This window comes from Diaphorina citri, unplaced genomic scaffold, assembly GCF_000475195.1.
Source record: "Diaphorina citri unplaced genomic scaffold, Diaci psyllid genome assembly version 1.1 scaffold1263, whole genome shotgun sequence".
Taxonomy (NCBI): domain Eukaryota; kingdom Metazoa; phylum Arthropoda; class Insecta; order Hemiptera; family Psyllidae; genus Diaphorina; species Diaphorina citri.
In genome coordinates this window covers 35,918-58,825 of record NW_007378692.1, presented here as the reverse complement: position 1 = coordinate 58,825, position 22,908 = coordinate 35,918, and the positions used below count along the sequence as shown (strand labels likewise).

The 22,908-nt window shown below is 36.3% G+C and overlaps 3 protein-coding genes across 3 annotated transcripts; 2 read left to right on the top strand and 1 right to left on the bottom strand.

Annotated features, from left to right (window-relative positions):
* Positions 1-425: 425 nt before the first annotated feature.
* On the top strand, positions 426-7,325 carry LOC103515048 (syntaxin-12-like). Its single transcript, XM_008479966.3, has 8 exons — positions 426-875; positions 1,289-1,358; positions 1,539-1,638; positions 1,974-2,154; positions 2,494-2,621; positions 2,885-3,040; positions 3,465-3,602; positions 6,704-7,325. The coding sequence occupies exons 1-7, from the start codon at positions 755-757 to the stop codon at positions 3,555-3,557; spliced, it is 849 nt and encodes a 282-aa protein (XP_008478188.1). The 5' UTR covers positions 426-754; the 3' UTR covers positions 3,558-3,602; positions 6,704-7,325.
* Positions 7,326-7,898: 573 nt separating this feature from the next.
* On the top strand, positions 7,899-10,732 carry LOC103515053 (protein AKTIP homolog). Its single transcript, XM_008479971.3, has 6 exons — positions 7,899-8,095; positions 8,556-8,731; positions 9,113-9,183; positions 9,437-9,537; positions 9,986-10,179; positions 10,474-10,732. Exons 1-6 carry the CDS (start codon positions 8,075-8,077, stop codon positions 10,730-10,732), a joined length of 822 nt encoding a protein of 273 aa, XP_008478193.1. The 5' UTR covers positions 7,899-8,074.
* Positions 10,733-20,468: 9,736 nt separating this feature from the next.
* LOC103515045 (probable small nuclear ribonucleoprotein Sm D1) lies at positions 20,469-22,845 on the bottom strand. Its single transcript, XM_008479962.3, has 4 exons — positions 22,660-22,845; positions 21,504-21,580; positions 21,057-21,263; positions 20,469-20,888 (listed from the first exon to the last, which is right to left on the bottom strand). The coding sequence occupies exons 1-4, from the start codon at positions 22,671-22,673 to the stop codon at positions 20,788-20,790; spliced, it is 399 nt and encodes a 132-aa protein (XP_008478184.1). The 5' UTR covers positions 22,674-22,845; the 3' UTR covers positions 20,469-20,787.
* Positions 22,846-22,908: the final 63 nt, after the last annotated feature.

Genomic DNA, 22,908 nt, shown 5'->3' with positions numbered 1-22,908 from the left:
TACTACTGAAAATTTCTTACATGGTTGAAAATTTCTGACACCGGAAAAAAACAAGCTGGGTCCGTCCCTCCGGGATTTTTTTTTTTGCATATGGTCGCGCTTCGCGCTCCCTTGTTTACGGTCGCGCTGCACGCTCCTGGGGCATCGCACGGTTGTGCATGCAGTTGCGCTTCGCGCTCCAGGGGCTTCGCGGAGTTGAGCATAAGGGTCGCGCTTCGCGCTCCCTATTACTACGACAAAAAAATGACTTCGCGCTCCCTATTACGACAAAAAAATGCGCTCATCAAGATTTTTGCGTGAGAATTTTGAATAAAGGGATTTTTTTTATTTCAATTTAGACGCATTCGTATATTTTGTAGTGTTTTTTTTTTTTTTTTTATCAATCTAGGTACCTACCTACCATTTTTTATCAGAACAGAATCATTTAAAATTAAAAAATATTGAAATTGAAATTGAAATAATTAACTTTTATCTTTATCATTATTTAATTAACTATACAAAGCCTTATGTAAATGTGTAACGTCTTTATTACATAATCTTGAAGTGTATACTTAACTCACTTGTCTGGCAAAATGTGTTTGAAAACCATTTCAATAAGTTGAAAATCCAAACTCTTCTTCTCATACTGGGGAGGATTCAAGGATCTATTTCTGACTTCAAGTGAAACTGAAGTAAAACCAAAATTCAGGCTGTGATTAATATCTATCTTTTGATCAGTGTTGTATCCTATATCATTTTACACACACTCATCAGCATGGAAAGTGGTAACTTCAACAGTTATTCCTCATACCACAGCAGTGGGCCATACCAAGAGAGGAATTTCTCAGATATAGCTCAAAATATTGGAACAAATATCCAGAAAATTCTTCAAAATGGTGAGTAACATCCTTAGAAGTATGGTACTTTTTTAACAATAATAAAATGCATTTGTTCAATGAAATTGCCTTTGAACTAGCAATCCATATGGTTGTCAAAAGCATGCAAAATTTAATCTTATTAAATAGAAGAATAAAAAGCAAAATCAGTTCTAGAAAATTTAGTTCAACACCTCCTCAAATACTGAGGAATCCAGGTCAGTGTTAGTTTGACCACCTTCACATACCTTTGACACTATTCCACACACCACTGTGAACTTGAACTGGGTGATTATATCTTATATCCACCTAAAAGTAAGATAAGGAGGGATTGTTGAAGTTTATGATCTCACTGTATTCCTCATACCAGTTCTAGTTTGGAAAAAAAACTTATACTGGCTAATTGTATTTTTTATTACCTCCTCTGTTTTCAGTTTCCTCCATGAAGAGAATGGTCAATCTCTTGGGAACAGCCCAAGACTCCTCAGATACAAAGAGTCAACTGTAAGTCTCTAATTTATTATTTGCCATTTTGAGTCAATGAACTCTAAGCCTGAATCACAACTTCTATCTACTGAGTAATTAATCTCAATAAAACCATAATTCCTACCCAAGCTATTTCTTGTTTCTTTATCTATGACTACTAATGATTGAATTTTCTTTTCTTTTCCTAATAAATTTCAGGTACCAAATTCAGCACTATACTCAACAGTTAGCCAAGGACACCAATCATATTTTAAAACAATTAAATGACACTCCCCTTCCCTCATCACCTTCAGAACAGGTAATTTACTCATCATGTACTTAAATATGAATCCTTTTTGTTTTTCAAGAATATCAATGAAGTGTCTAAAAAAAAAAAAAAAAAAAAATTGGGATGAATCAGGTCTAGCAAGGCTCATATTCTTAAAATAGAATTCTTTTTTTTTTTCAAAAAAATCAAAAAAGGTTCTAAAAAAAAAAAAAAAAAAAATGTGATGAATCAGGTCTAGCAAGGTCACCCAGGTACACTGTCACCCTTTAGGGACAACTTAAGCTTTATTCATCCTAGCATATGGGTATTGACTCTTGTTCAATAGTCATCCTTTTTAATATTAACTCAATGTTTTCTATTTGCAGAGGCAATGTAAAATGCAGAAAGAAAGACTGGCTGATGACTTTTCAACGGCTCTCAATGCATTCCAAGATGTCCAAAAACTAGCTCACAAGAAGGAGAGTGACCAGATCAAGAAGACCAAAGTGATATCAAAGCTACCACCTCCACCTGGCAGACAAGCAGTGTCTGGAGAGGAGTTTGGAGGTGAGTTGTGTGCTTGAATCTCATGTAAACCTACTCGAGACTTGATTCTACTGCCCTGAAATTTGGAGAGAGAAGGTGTACATGATAGGAGAAAGCCAGCCATTCTGACAATAATTCTTATCTGTTTAGAATAAAGTTTGCTCCAGGCTGGAATTGAACTTACAGCCTAGCTCTTACAAGGCAGGTGCACTACCCTCCAAGCTAACTATGCTGGATATTTATAGGTAAAAATTAGTAGCTTCAGTCATTAGTCATTAGTCTAAGATGTTACAATCATTACATTATATGTTTAGTACAGACTTTCCAAACCTTCCTCTTTTGATAATTTTGTATTTACAGATAGAACACAAGATCAGCTGATTGAACTGCAAGACAATGGAAGCCAGCAACTTCAACAGCAAAGGCAACAGGATTTCATCAACTTAAGGGAAGCTGAAGAGCAGGAGCAGGCAATTAGACAGCTGGAGGTATTCACTTTCATTTCATCCATCATTATTTCCTTAGTTTTTTTTTACAATATTCTGTAAATTAATATAATAGGTGATGACTATTACTCCTTTGAATATTAATGAAAAAGTCACATTGAAACTTTCGAAAATCTCGAAACAATTTAGCATATTTCCTAGAAGTTTATATTAGGAATTTTGTCAAGATTTTGGCCTTAGGGGTTTTTCTGTGTCTTTGTGGATCTGAGGTCTCCAATTCAACTAATTACTGTTGTGTTTTTCAGAGTGATATTCGAGATGTGAATCAGATATTCAAAGAGTTGGGAGCTATGGTTCACGATCAAGGAGAGTTGATAGATAGTATCGAGGCCCATGTGGAACGAACTGAAGCCTATGTGTCTGATGGCAATACTCAGTTGAAAGACGCAGCTATGTACACCGTGAGTAGAATTTTACCATTGAAAGTACTCGTGTTATAAGGCTTATGAGATCACTACATATTTCCTATCTTTGATATTTGATGTCGCAATACAGCACAGTGGCAGTGGCAATAAAAGTCCTAATGAGTGTGCCGCCAACAGGTGCTTGAACATTAATAGTTCGAACCGCCGTGCCAGCCTAGATAGCTTGGTTGGTAGCGCGTCTGTCTTGTAAGCGCTAGTGCCGCGGGTTCGATTCCCGCCCTTGGCGGATTGTATCCTGAACGGATAATGTTCGTTCTCGGAACGGCTGGCTTTCTCCTATTCTGTTTTCTTATCTCTTCGATTTCAGGATGATAAGACCTTAGCAGTTACAGTCCCTCTGTCAAACCTCTTTAAAAAAAACGTGTAAAATTATAATATTACGATTGTGTTTCTGTTTCAGTATAAAGTGAGAAGGAAGAAGTTTGTATGCATGGCAGTGGGGATCGTATTCCTATTACTTGTGCTGATCTGGATGTTTTGGCCCAACAACTAACCTATCTTTTACCATATTTATATCCTTATTGGCTAATCTGTTTATATCAGCAATATAGGATAAAATCCGCCCCGGGCGGGAATCGAACCCGCGGCCTAGCGCTTACAAGGCAGACGCACTACCAACTATGCTAACTAGGCTGGCCACAATAAGATTAAAATTATGTCTAGGACCACAATCTGATTTTAAACTTGGTTTAACTAGCTTAGAAAATAGCGTGTCTGCCTGGTAAGTGCTAGATAGCAGGTTCGATTCCCGCACGAGGTGAACTTTATCCTAAACAGTTAAGGTTCGTTATCGAAACAGCTTGCTTTCTCTTATCCTGCCCTCCTGTCTCAATTTCGGGAGGATTGTTATGTAATTCCCTCTATCAAACCTTTTCTTAAAAATAAAAATGAAATATTTCTCCCTCTTCTTTTCTGTTTTAGGAACCTAAAAATGAAAACGTCTGTATCTCATGGGTGCAGCCTGGATCTCTAGAGCCCTTCTCCAAAACTCACTACTGAATCGACTTGTATAAAATATTATAGAACTTTCAAGTCCCAGAACAGGAATGTTTTTCCAACACCCCTCAAGTTTGGTTTACCTCAGTCATTTTTTTATTTTTATTATTTAGGACTTTATTGGTAATTGGTATTATTTTTAAAAATAATATGTATATCGAACCCAATAATGCGTGTTTCCTGAAAATATCATTTTACCTTTTCATCATGTTATCTACCTCGTCCACTAAAATATTAAGCCTAAGGCCCACTAAGTACACAGTGGGAATCAGATTTCCAGTGCGCTGGTACTCAGCGTCAACCTGCATTGATGGCCTCAAAAACGAACATGGGAAACGCCGGTTAAAAGATTGACACTGTACCACAGTAAGTGCTGGTAAAAGATTGACTCTGGTAGGTCTGACCAATAGGGGAAAATGAAAACATAGCTTTTTTTTACAATATTATTTTATTCTACCATACCGGGTTTCGCCAGTTACGGCATCTTCAGTGGTATTATTATTATTATTATAGATAATAATACCACTGAAGATGCTGTAACTGGCGAAACCCGGTATGGTAGAATAAAATAATATTGTAAAAAAAAGCTATGTTTTCATTTTCCCCTATTGATTTTAATTTGTTTTACCAAGTGTTGTGTATACACTTGAAAGTTCTAACTTTTAAGGATATTAGGTACCTATTAATTCGGAATAAAACAGATCGTTTTTTTTCTTCTTTAGATAGGGATTCCATTAGAATTAAAAAAAAATCTCAATTCTTAGCATAGGTGTAATGTGATACGAAGTTATCCCACCTATCCTTCTGTTTTTTAATTAAATGCAATTTTACTTACGTTTTTATTGTTATTATTTTAAAATAATATATTATTCATTCTCTATTTATTAAGCACACAAATAATATTCTATTAAGAATAAATTATTTATTGATGTTTTATTCATTCTGATAAATTAGGTACATCTTTCAGGAAACTTGTGGTACTCGTAGGTACTGTACCTCCCAAAATAAATCAAGTGCCCACAAAAAATAAACAAAAATCCATCCCACCCCAAAAAAGATTAGAAATCAATTTTGTACCCCGCCTTTTATTCACTTCATAATTTGTGTCCTCCTACTTCACGTGCCAGCGTACGGTAATGTGTACGACTGTCAAAACATGGCGTGCGGTAAAACATGGTAATGTGCGGTAATCCCATATGACCAAACTGGCAACCCTGGCTACTCCAACGACTCCATCGCCATCCTGTTATCTTCTTTTTCCAACTTCTTTCTTTTTTTGATTTTCAGTAATCAGTTTCAGTAAAAAATAAAACTACTAGCAGACTGATAGAGGTTTATTCTATTCTTGAATTACAATTATAACAGCTATTCCCCAAATTCAACTGTCTGAAATGCAACTAGAGTTGTGGAAGTGGAACTCGTACAATGGACATCAATGATAAAAAGGTTTGTAAGGGTTCTTGGAGGGTCAGGATATTCTTCTCAAATTCAGAGTAGGTACCATTACATGAGGGTCTGGGTCTACAGTTTCATACTTTTAACCCTTGGGCAGGCTCAGAGATATGCTTTTTTCAATGTTTGATAGAGGGAACTGTAACTGCTAGGGTCTTATCCTAAAATTGAAGAGAAGGAAGACAGGGTAGAAGAAAGCCAGCTATTCCAAGAACAAACCTTATCCCTTCAGGAAAAAATCTGCCCCAGGCAGGAATCAAACCCATGGACTAGTGCTTACAAGGCAGACATGCTACCCACCAAGCTAACTGGCAGTGCACTAGGTATTATGCCTTTTTTATTTGCTCCCTGTTAAGTCATGTCAACTCCCTTGGTGATTTAGTTAGGCAAACAATAACCATGTCATATTACAATGAAGTTTACCAATATTGTTACCTATTGTATTACATTTCAGGAAATAGTTGAAACTTCCTTCCAGAGGAAAGGTTCAATCCGTAGAGTTCTACCATCATCTCCTCAAGGAGACTCCTTACTGAATGTGTCAGCAAGAATGGTGTCTAATAGTAAAACAAGTTTCCCCAAGGAAAACTACTCTCAGTTCTTCTTAGAATACAATCTGATTTCTGAATTGTAAGTGCTAGTAGAAAACCATAAAAAAAAAAAGTTCATGATTTCAGACAAAATTGACTGGACTAATTTTCTTGGTATTTTATTGGGTGAGTGTTTATGGAGTAAGGAGTGCTGAGTTATTCATGTAACAGGGCACTGGAAAGCTAAAATTCAATTTTAGCTCTCCAGTGCAATTTTCATGGTGGTAATGGTGGGGAATAGGGAAATGGAAAGTGGATGATTGCTACATTGTACCATTTTACTATTCCCCATGATTATGACCTGAAAATTGTGAGAGGAAAATATGACTTAGGTAATCACCAGTCAGTCATATCAAGAGCTAACCCTGGTCAATCAAATACAAGTGGTTGTTGGTTAAGTTTTAAAATACCTTCTGATTTCAGCAACATGGTGGCAAGGTTTAGAGAAAAATACTCTGGTGTCTATGTCATTCCTTCAGCAGAATCTTCATTAGGTAAGTACAACCAATGATTTCCTAAGATCAATTATAAAAATCATATCCTGTTGTCAAATTGGTCCTTCTAATCTGGTAAGAAATTTACCAAGAGATAAATGGAGTAAATCAGCAATATGGCTACTCTAGACTAAGTTTACATAAATAAAGGACAGAGGAGAAAAAAAAAAAAAAAAACTTGTCCACTTTTAAATCCATGCACCTCTCAATATCTATGATTGAATTTTGTTAAAGTATGGTCATAGGCTGATTGTTAAGGTATGGTCATAGCTCTTTGTGGCCTTTTAGATGTTGTGTGATGTGACTACTGACCCCTCTCTAAGAGATGTGTATTTTACTTGTGTATATTTTCCATACTCTTTGGTGATTATTTGTTTCAAGGCAGAGCATGGTTACAGTTTCGTAGAAGCTTTTAACCCGTCCATTAGAGCTGTTTGCCTCTACACCTGAGCCTTGGAGTGGGATTTTTGTGTACAGTGGTTATAGATAGTGTGCATTCATAGTTTACCGAAAGCCATACAACTCTTGCATTTCACCATTTTTTTGGAAGAGTATCTAATACCTAAGCTTCAATTTTTTTCTATTCATTTTCTTTCCTTGTGATTTATTGTTTATTTTTCACTTTTCCTGTGAATAGATTTATTTTAATGTACATTGTAAATGATATAATAGTTTATATTTAGAGCTGTTTATTTAAATACCTACTAAATCCATTTTGTATAATAGAAATTATTATACATCTAATTAAATATCATGTATATCGTATATCACCTATTCAAATCGAACTATAAGATAAGGCAATCGTTTTCTTTTATTCTCTACACTTCTTCCTTCAGATAATTTTCATTATATTCTGATCAAATAAGATGTAAGTACATCCCTTCGGCTCCTGTTCATTAGGTAAGATCTCCAACCGTAATCCGTATTTATCCGTATAGATTAGTATTAGGTACCGTATATCACCTATTCAAATCGAACTATAAGATAAGGCAATCGTTTTCTTTTATTCTCTACACTTCTTCCTTCAGATAATTTTCATTATTCTTATCAAATAAGATGTAAGTACATCTCTCCGGATCCTGTTCATTAGGTAAGATCTCCAACCGTAATCCGTATTAGTATTTTAGGTACCTACCTTTTATTACCACGCTGCTAAAAAATAAAGTTTTGTTCCTTAGAGCGTACGGTAATGTGTACGACTGTCAAAACATGGCGTGCGGTAAAACATGGTAATGTGCGGTAATCCCATATGACCAAACTGGCAACCCTGGCTACTCCAACGACTCCATCGCCATCCTGTTATCTTCTTTTTCCAACTTCTTTCTTTTTTTGATTTTCAGTAATCAGTTTCAGTAAAAAATAAAACTACTAGCAGACTGATAGAGGTTTATTCTATTCTTGAATTACAATTATAACAGCTATTCCCCAAATTCAACTGTCTGAAATGCAACTAGAGTTGTGGAAGTGGAACTCGTACAATGGACATCAATGATAAAAAGGTTTGTAAGGGTTCTTGGAGGGTCAGGATATTCTTCTCAAATTCAGAGTAGGTACCATTACATGAGGGTCTGGGTCTACAGTTTCATACTTTTAACCCTTGGGCAGGCTCAGAGATATGCTTTTTTCAATGTTTGATAGAGGGAACTGTAACTGCTAGGGTCTTATCCTAAAATTGAAGAGAAGGAAGACAGGGTAGAAGAAAGCCAGCTATTCCAAGAACAAACCTTATCCCTTCAGGAAAAAATCTGCCCCAGGCAGGAATCAAACCCATGGACTAGTGCTTACAAGGCAGACATGCTACCCACCAAGCTAACTGGCAGTGCACTAGGTATTATGCCTTTTTTATTTGCTCCCTGTTAAGTCATGTCAACTCCCTTGGTGATTTAGTTAGGCAAACAATAACCATGTCATATTACAATGAAGTTTACCAATATTGTTACCTATTGTATTACATTTCAGGAAATAGTTGAAACTTCCTTCCAGAGGAAAGGTTCAATCCGTAGAGTTCTACCATCATCTCCTCAAGGAGACTCCTTACTGAATGTGTCAGCAAGAATGGTGTCTAATAGTAAAACAAGTTTCCCCAAGGAAAACTACTCTCAGTTCTTCTTAGAATACAATCTGATTTCTGAATTGTAAGTGCTAGTAGAAAACCATAAAAAAAAAGTTCATGATTTCAGACAAAATTGACTGGACTAATTTTCTTGGTATTTTATTGGGTGAGTGTTTATGGAGTAAGGAGTGCTGAGTTATTCATGTAACAGGGCACTGGAAAGCTAAAATTCAATTTTAGCTCTCCAGTGCAATTTTCATGGTGGTAATGGTGGGGAATAGGGAAATGGAAAGTGGATGATTGCTACATTGTACCATTTTACTATTCCCCATGATTATGACCTGAAAATTGTGAGAGGAAAATATGACTTAGGTAATCACCAGTCAGTCATATCAAGAGCTAACCCTGGTCAATCAAATACAAGTGGTTGTTGGTTAAGTTTTAAAATACCTTCTGATTTCAGCAACATGGTGGCAAGGTTTAGAGAAAAATACTCTGGTGTCTATGTCATTCCTTCAGCAGAATCTTCATTAGGTAAGTACAACCAATGATTTCCTAAGATCAATTATAAAAATCATATCCTGTTGTCAAATTGGTCCTTCTAATCTGGTAAGAAATTTACCAAGAGATAAATGGAGTATGGAAATAGAGGATATGTGTAAGGAGATGTCCTCTGATTATTCTTTCATTATTGAGGATGGAGACTATTGAGTATTGAGGCTCCTGTGTTGTGATATGTGATAATGATAAAAATATCTCCTGATTTTTTTCCCTTTCTTTTTTCCAGTTTGGTTTGGCATCATTTTTGTCAGAAGTGGAATGTATGAAGACGGTGCTTTTAGGTTTCAAATTTTCTTCACGGATCAGTTTCCCAATGGAGGTGCACCGGTAAGTTACACCTATTCATAGTTGAAATTGCTTAAAGTGCCCTAGGAAGATATAGATTAAAAAATGTCTTCTTTGCTCTTGTAAGTTAACGCCTACAACTTGGAATGCCTTGGGATCAGAGTCATCTTGTTTAGTTTTAGATCCCATTTCACTGTCAAATCCTTTGGAGAATCTTATTTTCAATTATTCAAATGCCTTAGTTTTATTATTATTATTTATTTTTCAAAAGGCTTGGTAGAGAGAACTGTAACTTCTAAGTAATCTAAGGTCTTATCATCCTTAAAGCAAAGAGATAAGGAAGATAGGATAGGAGAAAGCCGGCCATTTCAAAAACAAACCTTGCCTGTTTGGGATAAAATCTGCCCTGGGAGGAAATCAAACCCACAACCTAGTGGTTATAAGATAGACGCATTGCCATTTACACCAACCTTTTCTCTTCACATTACAGACAATAGTTTTTGAAAACAGTTTGTTTCATCCAGCTGTGGATGAAGTTACAAGGGAGTTTGCTGTCCAGTCATTTTTCCCGGAATGGCGCAAGGATGTGAACCACGTGTATCAAGTGTTGGTCATTTTGAAGCAGATTCTGCATTGTGTAGATGCTAGATCTTTCGAACCTGTTAACAAAAAGGCTGCTGAATTGTAAGTTTTTTTTTTAATAATGTAGAAAATAATATTGGTAAAAACTGCTTCTTATGCCTTTCCAGGTTTCCATGATCTCTTTGTTCAATGTTCATAGCCCTAGGTTTAATAGCACATTGACATGCTTAACGTAACATCAATTGAGGTTGCTTACAAGTTTAGTAGTGTGTCATCTATTTCGTGTTAATATAGGCCAGGAGACGCTTCGAACTCTTGACGTTCGCGCGCCTCCCAGTACGCTTTATTAATGAAAAATGAATACAAAATATAATAAGGCAACATTTTTGATTCCAGGTTTATCTCAGATAAAGTCGCCTATCAAACAAGAGTAAAGGAAGATGTGGAAAAATGTAGACAAGTATTGTACAATTTCGACAACTCAACTACAACTTATTCCTCTGATCCTCACTATATTACATTCTCACAGTTTGATCCAGAAATTCACGGAGATGTATTAGCTATAAAAGTGAGTACCTGCCAAGCTGCAAATTTTGAGGGTCAAGTTCACACAATAAGAGTTTCCCCAAGGAAAACTACTCTCAGTTCTTCTTAGAATACAATCTGATTTCTGAATTGTAAGTGCTAGTAGAAAACCATTTCCCTGTCGCGTATAATATCTCTAGTAGCGCGGTCAAACTTTCTTGACTTGGCGGGGCGGAGCGCTACCGCGCTCCTTAATAACTGTAATCTTTTTGGAGGGAAATCCACTTGCACGTTATTTATCAGAGTTTTCTGAACAGATTAGTTTCCGTGGTGGTTCTATTATTAATAATGAACATGTTTGACAAGTTTCATCAAAGTAGAACTGAGAGTTATGGTAAAACAAGCATACATACAATTTAACTATTAGATACAATGTCGTCGAATTGAAATTAGAACTGTCAGCCTAGTTCGCTTTGTGGATAGCACGTCTGCCTTGCAAACGGGGTTTTCGAAATTTTTGAATCTCACCCGATGGTAAAGTAGCCAAAATCAAGTCCGAGGCATCCCCCCCCCCTGAATACGGGCCTGGACTACCATCAAAGTGCGGTCAGCGACAGCAAGAAATTTGGCTTACCATGGTCTACACCAAAATGTTACGTGTATGATGGTTTTAGTTCAATGTTAAACCTATGATATAACGCGAGTGAAAGTTTGCCTTGGAGGTGAAAGTGTATCAGGATCTGGAGTCTGGTATGGAACGGAGTGGATCTATTTTATAGTCAGTACTCAGTGAAGACCAACAGCCACTAGAAAAGTAACCACATCAAAGGTCATGGATGTCATGGTTAACTGTAAACTTGTAAATACTCTGGGGTAACCTTTTTTTTTTTTGGTCATTTTTTAAATTGAAACTAATTGTCTCTTTTGGAAACCTGTTGTCCTTGCCATAATGAGCTTTACAATTAAGTCTTTTCAAATTGGATTGTCTTTGATTCCCAGTACTAATGTTTCTGTCCCAGTACTTCAAGTAGGTTTCTTGATTCTGGAATGTTGGAATACCCAATCTTCATAAATGCAGCTTGATGTAGGAAAATATCTAAACTGTCTTAGTACTTATTCTCTATCAATTGAATGAATAAATAAATTAGACCCATATTTTCCTTTTGTATAGGACAAAAAATTTGTTTTTCATTTATTGAATAATTTCTTATCAGACTGACAATACCCTACCCAGGTAAAAAAAGGTGGAAGGACAGAGAAAATACTAGGCTAATATGATATAAATTAAATAATAATATTTTATTTTATAATTGTAATAAATTATGTAGCACAAACACACACACATTGAAAAAAAAAGTTTGCTATTAAATATAGGATATCAAGCATTGTAAAATAATACAGAGGATGAAAAGATTCGGTTGATTAAAAAGTTGTAAGAGATACATAGCAATGATGAAGGAAATTTCAGCTTTTATATTATTACCCATGTCTGTCCTACAATCTATAGAAATTTCATACTACACCAGCCTATGTACACATATGTATGAGAATTGTGTGAAAAACGACTGCTAAAAATTAGATAATGTTAAAAAATATTCTATAAATAGGTAGGTCTAGGTACCAATCTACGGATTTTGTTAAATACATTAATACTTTGACTTAATAATTAACGAATGGCTTGTGCAAATCATAATAGGTGAAACCACCAGCACTGATACTAATACCTTCAATTACCAAATCGTAGTCTTAGTATTACTGGAAAACAAATGCCTATAAAGTTTTGTCAGTATTTCTGCCGTCCATTGGCAGAAATTTAAAAAGGTCAGAGCTCGTAAAATCGTGGGTTGAAATCAGAAAAGGAAGAATAAGTTAAATAAAAACAAAGAAGTGACACGAAAAACAATAGAAATATAGAATCCATTACCCTAAAACAAAATATGTACATTCACAGATTGAACACATCTCATTTCTCCAAAATTTGTTGAAGAAAAAAAAAAGAGGGTAAGAAGAGGTATAGCCCACCTCTGTGGCTGAGTGGTCAAGAGCACTGACTCTCAACCTGGAGGTGCTGGGTTCGAATCCCGGCCAGGGCGGAAATTTTCTGGCCAAACTTTTCCGTTTTTGGATAGGCATGGATGTACAAGAATGTGCCCAGAAGAAGAGGTTTATAGAATCCATTACCCTAAAACAAAATATGTACATTCACAGATTGAACACATCTCATTTCTCCAAAATTTGTTGAAGAAAAAAAAAAAGAGGGTAAGAAGAGGTATAGCCCACCTCTGTGGCTGGGTGGTCAAGAGCACTGACTCTCAACCTGGAGGTGCGGGTTCGAATCCCGGCCAGGGCGGTCAAACTTTTCCGTTTTTGGATAGGCATGGATGTACAAGAATGTGCCCAGAAGAAGAGGTAAACAATCAATAAGTTATCATAATTCAAACTTGAAAGTTAAGGGGGTGTGCATTGAATGACTGCAGTGGGGAGTGCAGAGTAATTCATGGAACAGGCCACAATGACTAGAATCAGGAGTTTATGATAACTTTAAATTTAGAGTTTTTCTCTAATGTAAAGTGGAGTTATTCTCATGTTTGTTTGGACCAGATGATTGCAGAATGGACTTTTCTCCATGTTGAATCTCTTTTAAAATAATTAAATGTATTGCTATCTGGCTACTTCTACCCCCTCCTCCTCTTTCCCATCTACCTGTAACTACTGTCATTTTGAGTATCTTCTGAAAAGTTCACCCCTTGGTAGAAGAAAAAAATCACTTACCACTTCCGTAGGTCGGAAATAATTCTCGTTGACTTTCACTCGCACGATTCCGGTGTCTTTTTCCTTCCCCACCTCGTCCTTCCCTGTTCCCTCCCACACGATCGTCTTGCCTATGTAGAGGAAGGCAGCTTCTACAAACTCCCGAACACTGTGAGTCTCACCAGTGGCTATGACAAAGTCCTGAGGGGTGTCTTGCTGCAGCATCATCCACATTGCCTGAAAATAGGAAATAGTGGCGGTCAAATAAATAAACTACGAATACTTTTAACTTCTACCTAGTACCTATCTGAAATGAAACCATTAACCACAATAGGTGTCTAACAGGGTACCAAGGTTGATTTTGTAAATCTCCTCTGGCTATTTTCAACCCCTCCCCCTCCCCCCTACCATTTACCTCTAACTAAACCCTACTAAGTTTAGTAATAGGTACTCTGTTTAATATGAATTTATTTTTCCCCCCACTACTTATATTGACTACAGGTACATTTATCACTTTCTACTCTATGTTGTAGGTTCATCAGATTGTATATTCACTATTCACCTATCTGCCCCTTGCCCAGCCTGACCTAATCACTGTGTAAATTTCCCTAATCTCTGTGTAAATTTCCATTATTATCAAAAACATTCCCATCGGCATATGGACTTACTTCTACAAAAATAATCAGAAATCTTTTCACTGTCATGAAAATTTCCTTGGACAAGTTAAATAAAGTAGCCATAACCTGGTACCTTGGTTATTTCCTCTAATCAATATTAAAACTCCTGATAAGCTTTATCCTTATCAAGTAGGTACCTAATGAATGAAATTCCTGATAATATTTAAATAATTTCCTTAACAGAACTAGGTACGTACACCTATATCTAGGTATTTTTACCACCTGTGTATATGGTATATGTATAGATTTTGAAATGATTGAAAAATATCTGAACTTCAGTGAGTGCATACCTATTTATCTACAGCACACCTGATCCTGATTAACCTAGTGTATAAATATACTTACTACTTACATATATTAAGGTGTCCCAACTGCTTTAGCTAAATAAAAGATTAAATATGTATTATTTACATACTTATCTATAGTAAGTAATGGTTTTTTCTTTCCTAAGCAACAAGTAAGCTGCTTAGGAATAAAAAATCACGAGTACAATACTCTGGGAAGGTCACAGACGGGAAATGCAGTATGTATTCAGCAAGGTTTTCATTTTCAAGCTACCTATCACGAATAAAACATAGGTACTCGTACACCTGTGAAGATACTTGCTGCACATGAAGTCTGATTTTTTTTTTTTTAGAAGGTAGGTAGGTATGTAAGTAATGAACTTACAGCAAGTGGGGAAGTGGGTAAGTACTCACTACAAATTGAGATTTTGACCACTCTGAACAAAGATAGGACCCAAGTAGGTTTCGCCTGGGACCCTCCCGGGTCAATAGGGTAGATACTTCAAATTATAGGCAGATATTTGTAGTATTTATTACATGAAGTAGATACTACATTCAGGGGTCCCTAATATCTATGCCCCGAGCCCCTCCCCGCTACGCTACGGGGGTCGTAGATTCGTAGAAGCTTAACCCCATAATTTAGGGCTGTTTAGCCCCTACACCTAAGCCTCAGAATGGCCTTTTTGTGTATCCCTGCTATGGGGCGGGGGTGGGCTATACGCCAGTGGTAGGTACTAACATGAGATGTTCTCACCAATAGGTAGGTATTTCTAGCTATTTACTTGCCTTTTGGGAAAACCCCGATTTGTCTAATTAGACTGATGTTCCTACAGTCGAGGAAAAACTCGGCCCAGTAAGTAAATACCCAAATAGGAGTAAATTAACGAATCTACAATCGTACCTACATAGGTAGGTACCTACTACCTACTTAGGTTCTCATTATGTTCCTGTTCCGTACCTACATAGGTATTGTAATAGATTTTATACGATAAGGTATAGGTACCTAGGTACCTTGTCGTATAAAATCTTCACCTTGACTTCAACTTGGAGTTTGTGAAAACATTTTTTAAAAGTTAACGGAGAAATATTACTGATTACTCAGGCAAATCCGTAGGTATCTTTACATACAGGGGAAAAAATCAGCAGATTTCATATAGAAGCTTAACTCATAATTTAGGTCTGTTTAGCCCCTACACCTAAGCCTCAGAATGGCCTTTTTGTGTACCCCTGCTATGGGGCGGGGGTGGGCTAAACGCCAGTGGCAGGTACTAACATGAGATGTTCTCACCAATAGGTATTTCTAGCTATTTACTCGCCTTTTGGGAAAACCCCGATTTGTCTAATTAGACTCATGTTCCTACAGTCGGGGAAAAACTCGGCCCAGTAAATACCCAAGTAGGAGTAAATTAACGAATCTACAATCGTACCTACTTACATAGGTAGGTACCTACTTAGGTTCTCATTATGTTCCTGTTCCGTACCTACATAGGTATGGTAATAGATTTTATACGGTAAGGTAGGCCTTGACTCCAACTTGGAGTTTGTGAAAACATTTCAAACGTTCTTTGTTCAATTAGGCAGGAACTCGGCAGTACGATGATTTTAATTTGGTTCCTACTCAAGTCTGACTGGATTTTCTCAACAAAGAAATTTTCAATGTCCTAATTATCTAATGTGCTGAGGAACAAAACAATTGAAATGTTGATGTCGTAAAAAATTGACAATTAAGTACTTGAGTAAGAGTGATTTTGGATGATTAAGATGATTCACGTACAGGTACTCAAGCACGTACTAGGTACTCAAGCAATTTGTTTCGTTCAATAACCTAATTTTTCTTGCCCTATGAAAATCCTCCCTGTAGTATATCCCTCAATGAGCAAAATTCATAAATCAGTCTTCTCCGTTCAAACACATTAACAATCATTAACATTCTGCTTACTTACCTACTTGCAGGAGTTCATCCTCATCAGTAATTCAGTAGTGTAAATTTATGTGTGTAAATGTAGGGCCCTGAACATCATGGTGGTAATCTTAGCTACGTTTGAGTGATCCATAACTTTCTCTCGTATTTAGTTATTTTACATGTGTAATACAACACAAATGTAGTAAGTAAGTACTTGTGGAAAAGGAAAGTTGAAATTTCATCATGTGTTTGTTTTGTAGGTTGTAATTTTTTATTGTAGTTTTGCATGTATAATTTTGTTCCTACGTACACTACGTAACGAAAGTACGATCAAGCTTTTGCAGCAGTTTATTGATAACGACTGTGGAAGTTTATTATCATGTCGCATCCTTGTCACATTTGTCATCTGCATGCCAAATTTCAAGTCTCTAGCTCTTACCGTTCTCGAGATATTTTGTTTACAGACAGATAGACAGACAGACAGACACACAGACAGACAGACAGACAGACACAGGACCAATGGCTGAAACTTTGGATTTAGGCTCGGACCTCAAAACGTGTTTTGGCACTAAAAACTGACCATCGAAATTTTGACCCGATTACATTACTTTCCTTCCTATAGGATAAGGAAAGTAAAAAGGGAAAATATAACAAAAGAAAGTGGGGAGGAAACATCAATTAAATATTAGGTATAAATTAGTATTAACAGGAGTGAAATGAAGATTTACAAAGAAACAATTAATGAGTAAAAAAAGATGAATTACGTTGTCATTTTAGTTCGTACTTACGTATGTACATAGGTACCACCCACCCATATAATTAGCCTTCTCTGTGGCCAACTCGACTTGCTAACAAACGGACAGATAGGCAAACTATCGCCAAAAGGAGTTGAAACTCTGAACTCAATTCGGTTTGGTTGACGAATAGGAGGTACCTGGAAGTAGGTACTTACGTACTTACTGAGCTGAAAATTTATTTTAATTTACAAATTTCATCAAAACTTGGTCCAATTTTGTAAACGTTTGAAAGTTACCTACTTACAGCCAGCCCAAAAAAAAAAAAAACCTAAGGAAACAGGTGGGGGAGAAAAAGGATAAAACCAGTGACAAGGAAATATTTGAATTATGTTAAATCTATATAGTTTTGGTAATAGGTTTGTGTCTTTAAGGAATTTAAATAATAAATCAATGGTTCTAGGATTGTCCCCCAGGATATCCTTGATTTGAAGGTTGTTAAGGTTGTATTTTTGTCTTATCGGTGCATATGAAAAACAATGACATAAAATATATATGTTTAACCGGAAAAAAGGAAAAAACCAAATTCAAAATTCCAAACGCGAAGTCGCGAACCGCGAAGATAAAAACAACACTAGCGCCACTAGCGGGATCCTGACGCGTAAAACTGTGCGGTCTAGGCAGACGTTAATGCCGTGAACACTTTCACTGGATGTGGTTTAACTTCTCACATTCAGGTTCAGAATAGTCATGGATCTGGCACAGTCAGTCTTGTAATGTGCGAATTGAGGGTTCGAACCTTGGAATTACGAGAAGTTTCTTTCCAATATACACGTACATTGATAACGCCTAATACCAGGTCTTGGGTGTTTGGTAGGTCCTAAAAGCTGTATAAAAGGTGGAAACCGTATATGTACCTATGTTTTGAAAGTGTATTTTAATGGGAGGTATATTCTTGATTTGGTATTGATTAAATTGGTACATATTCTTGAGTTTGTATCAAAGATTCGAATTTGAGATTGACATTTGGCACAAGACCTCAGAACCTCAGATTTTCGAAGTGGAACAATCTTACAATCAGCAATATGTATGATATCTGCTTCTGGATAAACATTATGAATTATGTTTACGGAACATTACGGCCTACCGACACCTACATCAGATGTCTTAACGATAAACAAATTTCAATTCCCTTTTATTCCAAAAATAGAAGTGGATTCTCTCATTTTCTGTCTGCATCTACAGTCTACACGTTTAGTTGAGATTATATTATGTATTTCTCGAGGTGAGAAAACGTCTGTAAATTGCACTTCGATTGAAAAGGCATTATGAATTAATTACTTACCTAATTAAACCTATGTTGCATTGATTAGTTTGAACACGTTTTTTTTTTAGAATGTTTTAGCTAATTTGATATTCGTTACATGGTCTAACTTTTATACGGTGAACTTTTTTTATGTACATAGTAAGTACTACGGCTAATATTGGACAGTAATGTTAAGCCAGAATTGGCCGACGCGACGGGAGTCATGGATGAGTTTTTAATATTCAACAATCTACCCATTATAAGGTACTATCAAGCTAAGGTTTTAGAAAACTTCCCTGCTGCTCTCTAGTGAAAATATTTTGTAAAACATTTTGTTCCTCAGTTGGTGCTGCTCTCTAGTGAAAATATTCATAAAATCTAGAGAGAAAATTATTTGTAAAGTTTCCTACATGAAGAAGCCGAAGTCAGTAACCCGTAAGTTGAACTTTCAAGTAATCCGTAAGTTGAACTTTCAAGTTTATTCATCAAGGAAGGTTTCCCTTAACGGCACAAACGACCATATTGTAATCTTAAAAAGTAAAAACGACTTTCAAAAAGATCTCTGAATTCTGTTACATACAGCTAGTATACAGTACGACTGTTTTTCCATTTATTTTATCGGTGTATTTTTATTGTTCCATCTTTATCTACGATTCAAAATAATAGTTTTGCACATTTTGCACCTGTGCAGGTTAGGTATATTTTTTCTTCTTCGAAATAGGCAAATATCATTGTGATATCAGCTGTGAGAATAATTTTAATAAATTGTTTACGATGTATATTTCTCTTTAGATAAATTCAGGAACAAAACACAACTTTTTTTTTTTATTGTTCCATCTTTATCTACGATTCAAAATAATAGTTTTGCACATTTTGCACCTGTGCAGGTTAGGTATATTTTTTCTTCTTCTTCTTCTTCTTCTTCGAAATAGGCAAATTTAATATCATTGTGATATTGATATCAGCTGTGAGAATAATTTTAATAAATTGTTTACGATGTATATTTCTCTTGAGATAAATTCAGGAACAAAATACAACTTTTTCCGCCCTCCCCTCCTTGCTTTCAGACAAGAGACCAACCTCAGGGGGTGCAGTGGTTCGAGTCCAAGTCATAAAATTTATCTAGGTGTAATAATTGGGGAACGATATTTCTGACAAGCATTTAACTATGTTTAACACAATTAAAAATCCTCCTTCCTTTACTTTCAGACAAGAAATCGAAGATGAGCTGGTCGAAATGCGTGAAACGCTGGCAAAAATCGAAACCGAACTGAAAACGATCAAGAAAAGCGACAACCGAATGTTCATTATAGCCGTGGTCCTCATGTTTTTGGCATTCGGCTATCATTCCTTTTACACGCTCGTGTATGGACCAGCTGATATTACCAAGGACATGTTTAACCTCTAGACCAGGGCCTTGTTCCACGAAGCTACAGAAGTGGTATTTTCCTTTCGAAATTCACCTTCTTCTGAAGCTCATTTCTCCCCTTTTTCCTGTCGTTCAGTAAATACGCCATCACGCCAAGAGGAGGAAATTGCGGAGGAAAAATACGGCTAATATTGGACAGTAATGTTAAGCCAGAATTGGCCGACGCGACGGGAGTCATGGATGAGTTTTTAATATTCAACAATCTACCCGTTATAATTTACTATCAAGCTAAGGTTTTAGAAAACTTCCCTTATTAAGCAGCTTTGTGGAATGGCCCCACTGGAGCAAAGAAAGAACCTCGAAATTTCATTCCTTGTTTGGGATTAAAATCTGCGCATTCCTGCTTATGAAGCATTGGCAATAACAGGGAAAATCCATTTAAGTATACAACAAAAAGTTCGTAAGGTGCATGGAGCGAGTTTCCTCTTAACAGGCACATGAGCAAGTGTCAGGAAGGTGTCTAAAGTTTCAGACGCTTGATATTCTAAAATATTTTGAATATTTGCAAGAAATAAAGAAAATCGTGTATTTTTTGTACATAGTTCATTGTCATTTTAGTGATCTTTCAAAATGTAATTTATTGAAAATAACAAAACCTATTGTAAAACTTGTCAAAGTTAATATTTAAAAATCATGACCAATACCTTCAAACATATCTGAAATGGCTAAAATCAGATTGATTGTTTGAAAAAGGAATGCTTTTTTGTTCAAAAACTTACTTGATGAGAGGAGAAAAATTCTGTTGAAATCAGGAAGGTGAGAATTTTTCTCCTTGTGTGCAAGGGCATACTTGGGCTAGAGTATTGTGGTGATCAGAGGTACACCTAACTCAAATTTAATTCTCAGTTAATTTTTTAATTAAATAAAAAGAAAATATGGATTTAAAATTCATAATAAATACTTATCCAAACCTAACTAGTCCCTGTGAACATTGTCATTTTTGATGACAAAAAAACCCCTCAATCTATAGAACTTGAATTGATCAAATGGCAAAAAGAAATTAGGTGTACCTGGAATTTTACACCAGCAAGGAGATCTGAAGAAAGTTGAGAGAATTTTACACACGGATGAATACAACAAATCAAAATGAGATGGTTTTTCTTAACGTCTAGGGGGTCCTCCTCTGCCCCTGGGGCCACCACGACCCCGTCCCCCTCGGCCCCCACCTCTTCCTCCTCTACCCCCTCTTCCTCGGGCACCACCTGCAACATAACAAACACATGGGTGGGTCAATGACATATTTTTTTATTTTTTCATTATTTTAAGTGTCAGGATTCTTCTAAAGGAGGTCTTCCACTCAACCACTGCTAAGATCCTGTACTTTAAGGATAAAAAACAAAAACAAACTAATATATGTACATATTTCTTACCTGCACCTCCCCCTCGGCGGCTGTCTCTCTTTCCTTTGCTCCTTGGTGCATCATCAATGAGCAATGTTTCTAATGGTAGTGAATCAGGCAGAATATAATAACGGATGTTGTTACCACGCAGACTGATTGAGTCCAGAGTTGTAGGTTCCTTTCCTTTCACAGTCATTTTGACGGTCTTCAAATGTGTGTTCATAGCAACATCAACACCTGTGGAAAAAAGTAAAGAAATTTAATGATGCAGCCTCTTCAAGAAAATCCCTGAACATAAAAACTATTTACCTACTTAATATTCATAGTTAGGTAGGTAGGTACCTTTTCTTTGGGTGATTTGTCACCCAAATAGAGTAGAGTTTGTAAGTACTCCAGGGATAATTCGTAAAAGATGAGGTGTTGTCACAAGTTACCTTTCAGAACCCCTAGTACCTACAGTCTAAAGTTGTTACTTACCTTGAATGGTTCCATGAACCTGTGTTCCATTTTTCAGTTCTATGGTGACAGTCTCATGACTCAACTTCATAAGAAAACTGAAACAAAACCAAATACATACAATACAGAAAATAGGTACATACATACCTAGGTACTTCGAATATGAAAATACATCTCTCAGAAAAGAGATTTTTTTTCAATATTATTATTATTATTATTTTAAATGACATTAAGGATGAGCATATCAGATTTTTAGATCAGAAGCCAGGTGCTATCATGTTTTTCTCAATAAATGACACCCTCTCAAATGATGTCAGTTTATTAGAAAATCAAATGACACGCATGGAATTTCATCATATCTAAAATCATACTTCATAGGAATGCTGACCTTATTTAAAATTTTAAATAGGTAAAAGCTAGGAAGAAGACCACTTACTCCTTTATGACAAATTCAAGGCAGGAAAAAAGGTGCTGAAATGACCATCAAGTGAAGCTCATGCTTTCATAAGATGAATGTAATACCATGAACCTACTGTACTCATTTAAGTGTGTATTACATATATATTATTTTTTTTTTTTTTAGGTGCATTAGCACTACAGACAGTAGGTTGTTTGTGCTGATACCACTAACTTATAATTATAAGGTTGAACAGGTTGAGGGCTTTTAGGTACCTACGAGAAAAGAGAGTCAACACCTTTGGCAAAATCAGATAGGGAGGGAGGTGAGGGCAAAGAGGAGTGAATGTGCACTTGTGAGATATAGGTAAGGATATGTTGGATCATGAGGACATCCCCGCATTGGCTTAAAGGTTGTGGTTCATGGATGAATAGGTGTTTGTGGGTCAGTCCCGTGTGGCCAATCCTGAGCCTTGTGAGCACCACCTCCTCCATCCTGATGCTTCTTTGGCTGGATGGCCAATCCTTGATTATAGATATTCTTACATGGTTAGTCAACCAGCCTAGCTTGTGAAATCCAGCCTAGGTATATTGTGGAGGAATCATGTGGATGTACTCTAAAGTTATATGACATCTTTTGAGTTGTGAAACTCTACTTACTCTACTACAAGGAAATGGCAACTTTTTTCGACTCACTGTTCTTACTTCAAATGCAGGTGGTAGGAGCTAGGAACCATGAGTGTGAGTGCTACACTAACCAACTTGAAAATCATGAACTTACCGTACTAATTTCATGTTGAACTTTTGTTGTGTCTATTTAGAACTGTCTCCAAGAGGTTCTTTATGAATTTTCTTCACTGATGGGTACTTGAATTCCAATTTTCTCAATAAATCCCGGCAAATTATTTTTCCGCCGTTCTGTGCTTGACGAAAAGGAAACGATTTGCGATTTCGATTTGTTATTTTGTTTTGTTTTGGAATGGTTTCTGGTTTGCAGTGTTGCCAGGTTAAAATTACCGTACACCTTGAA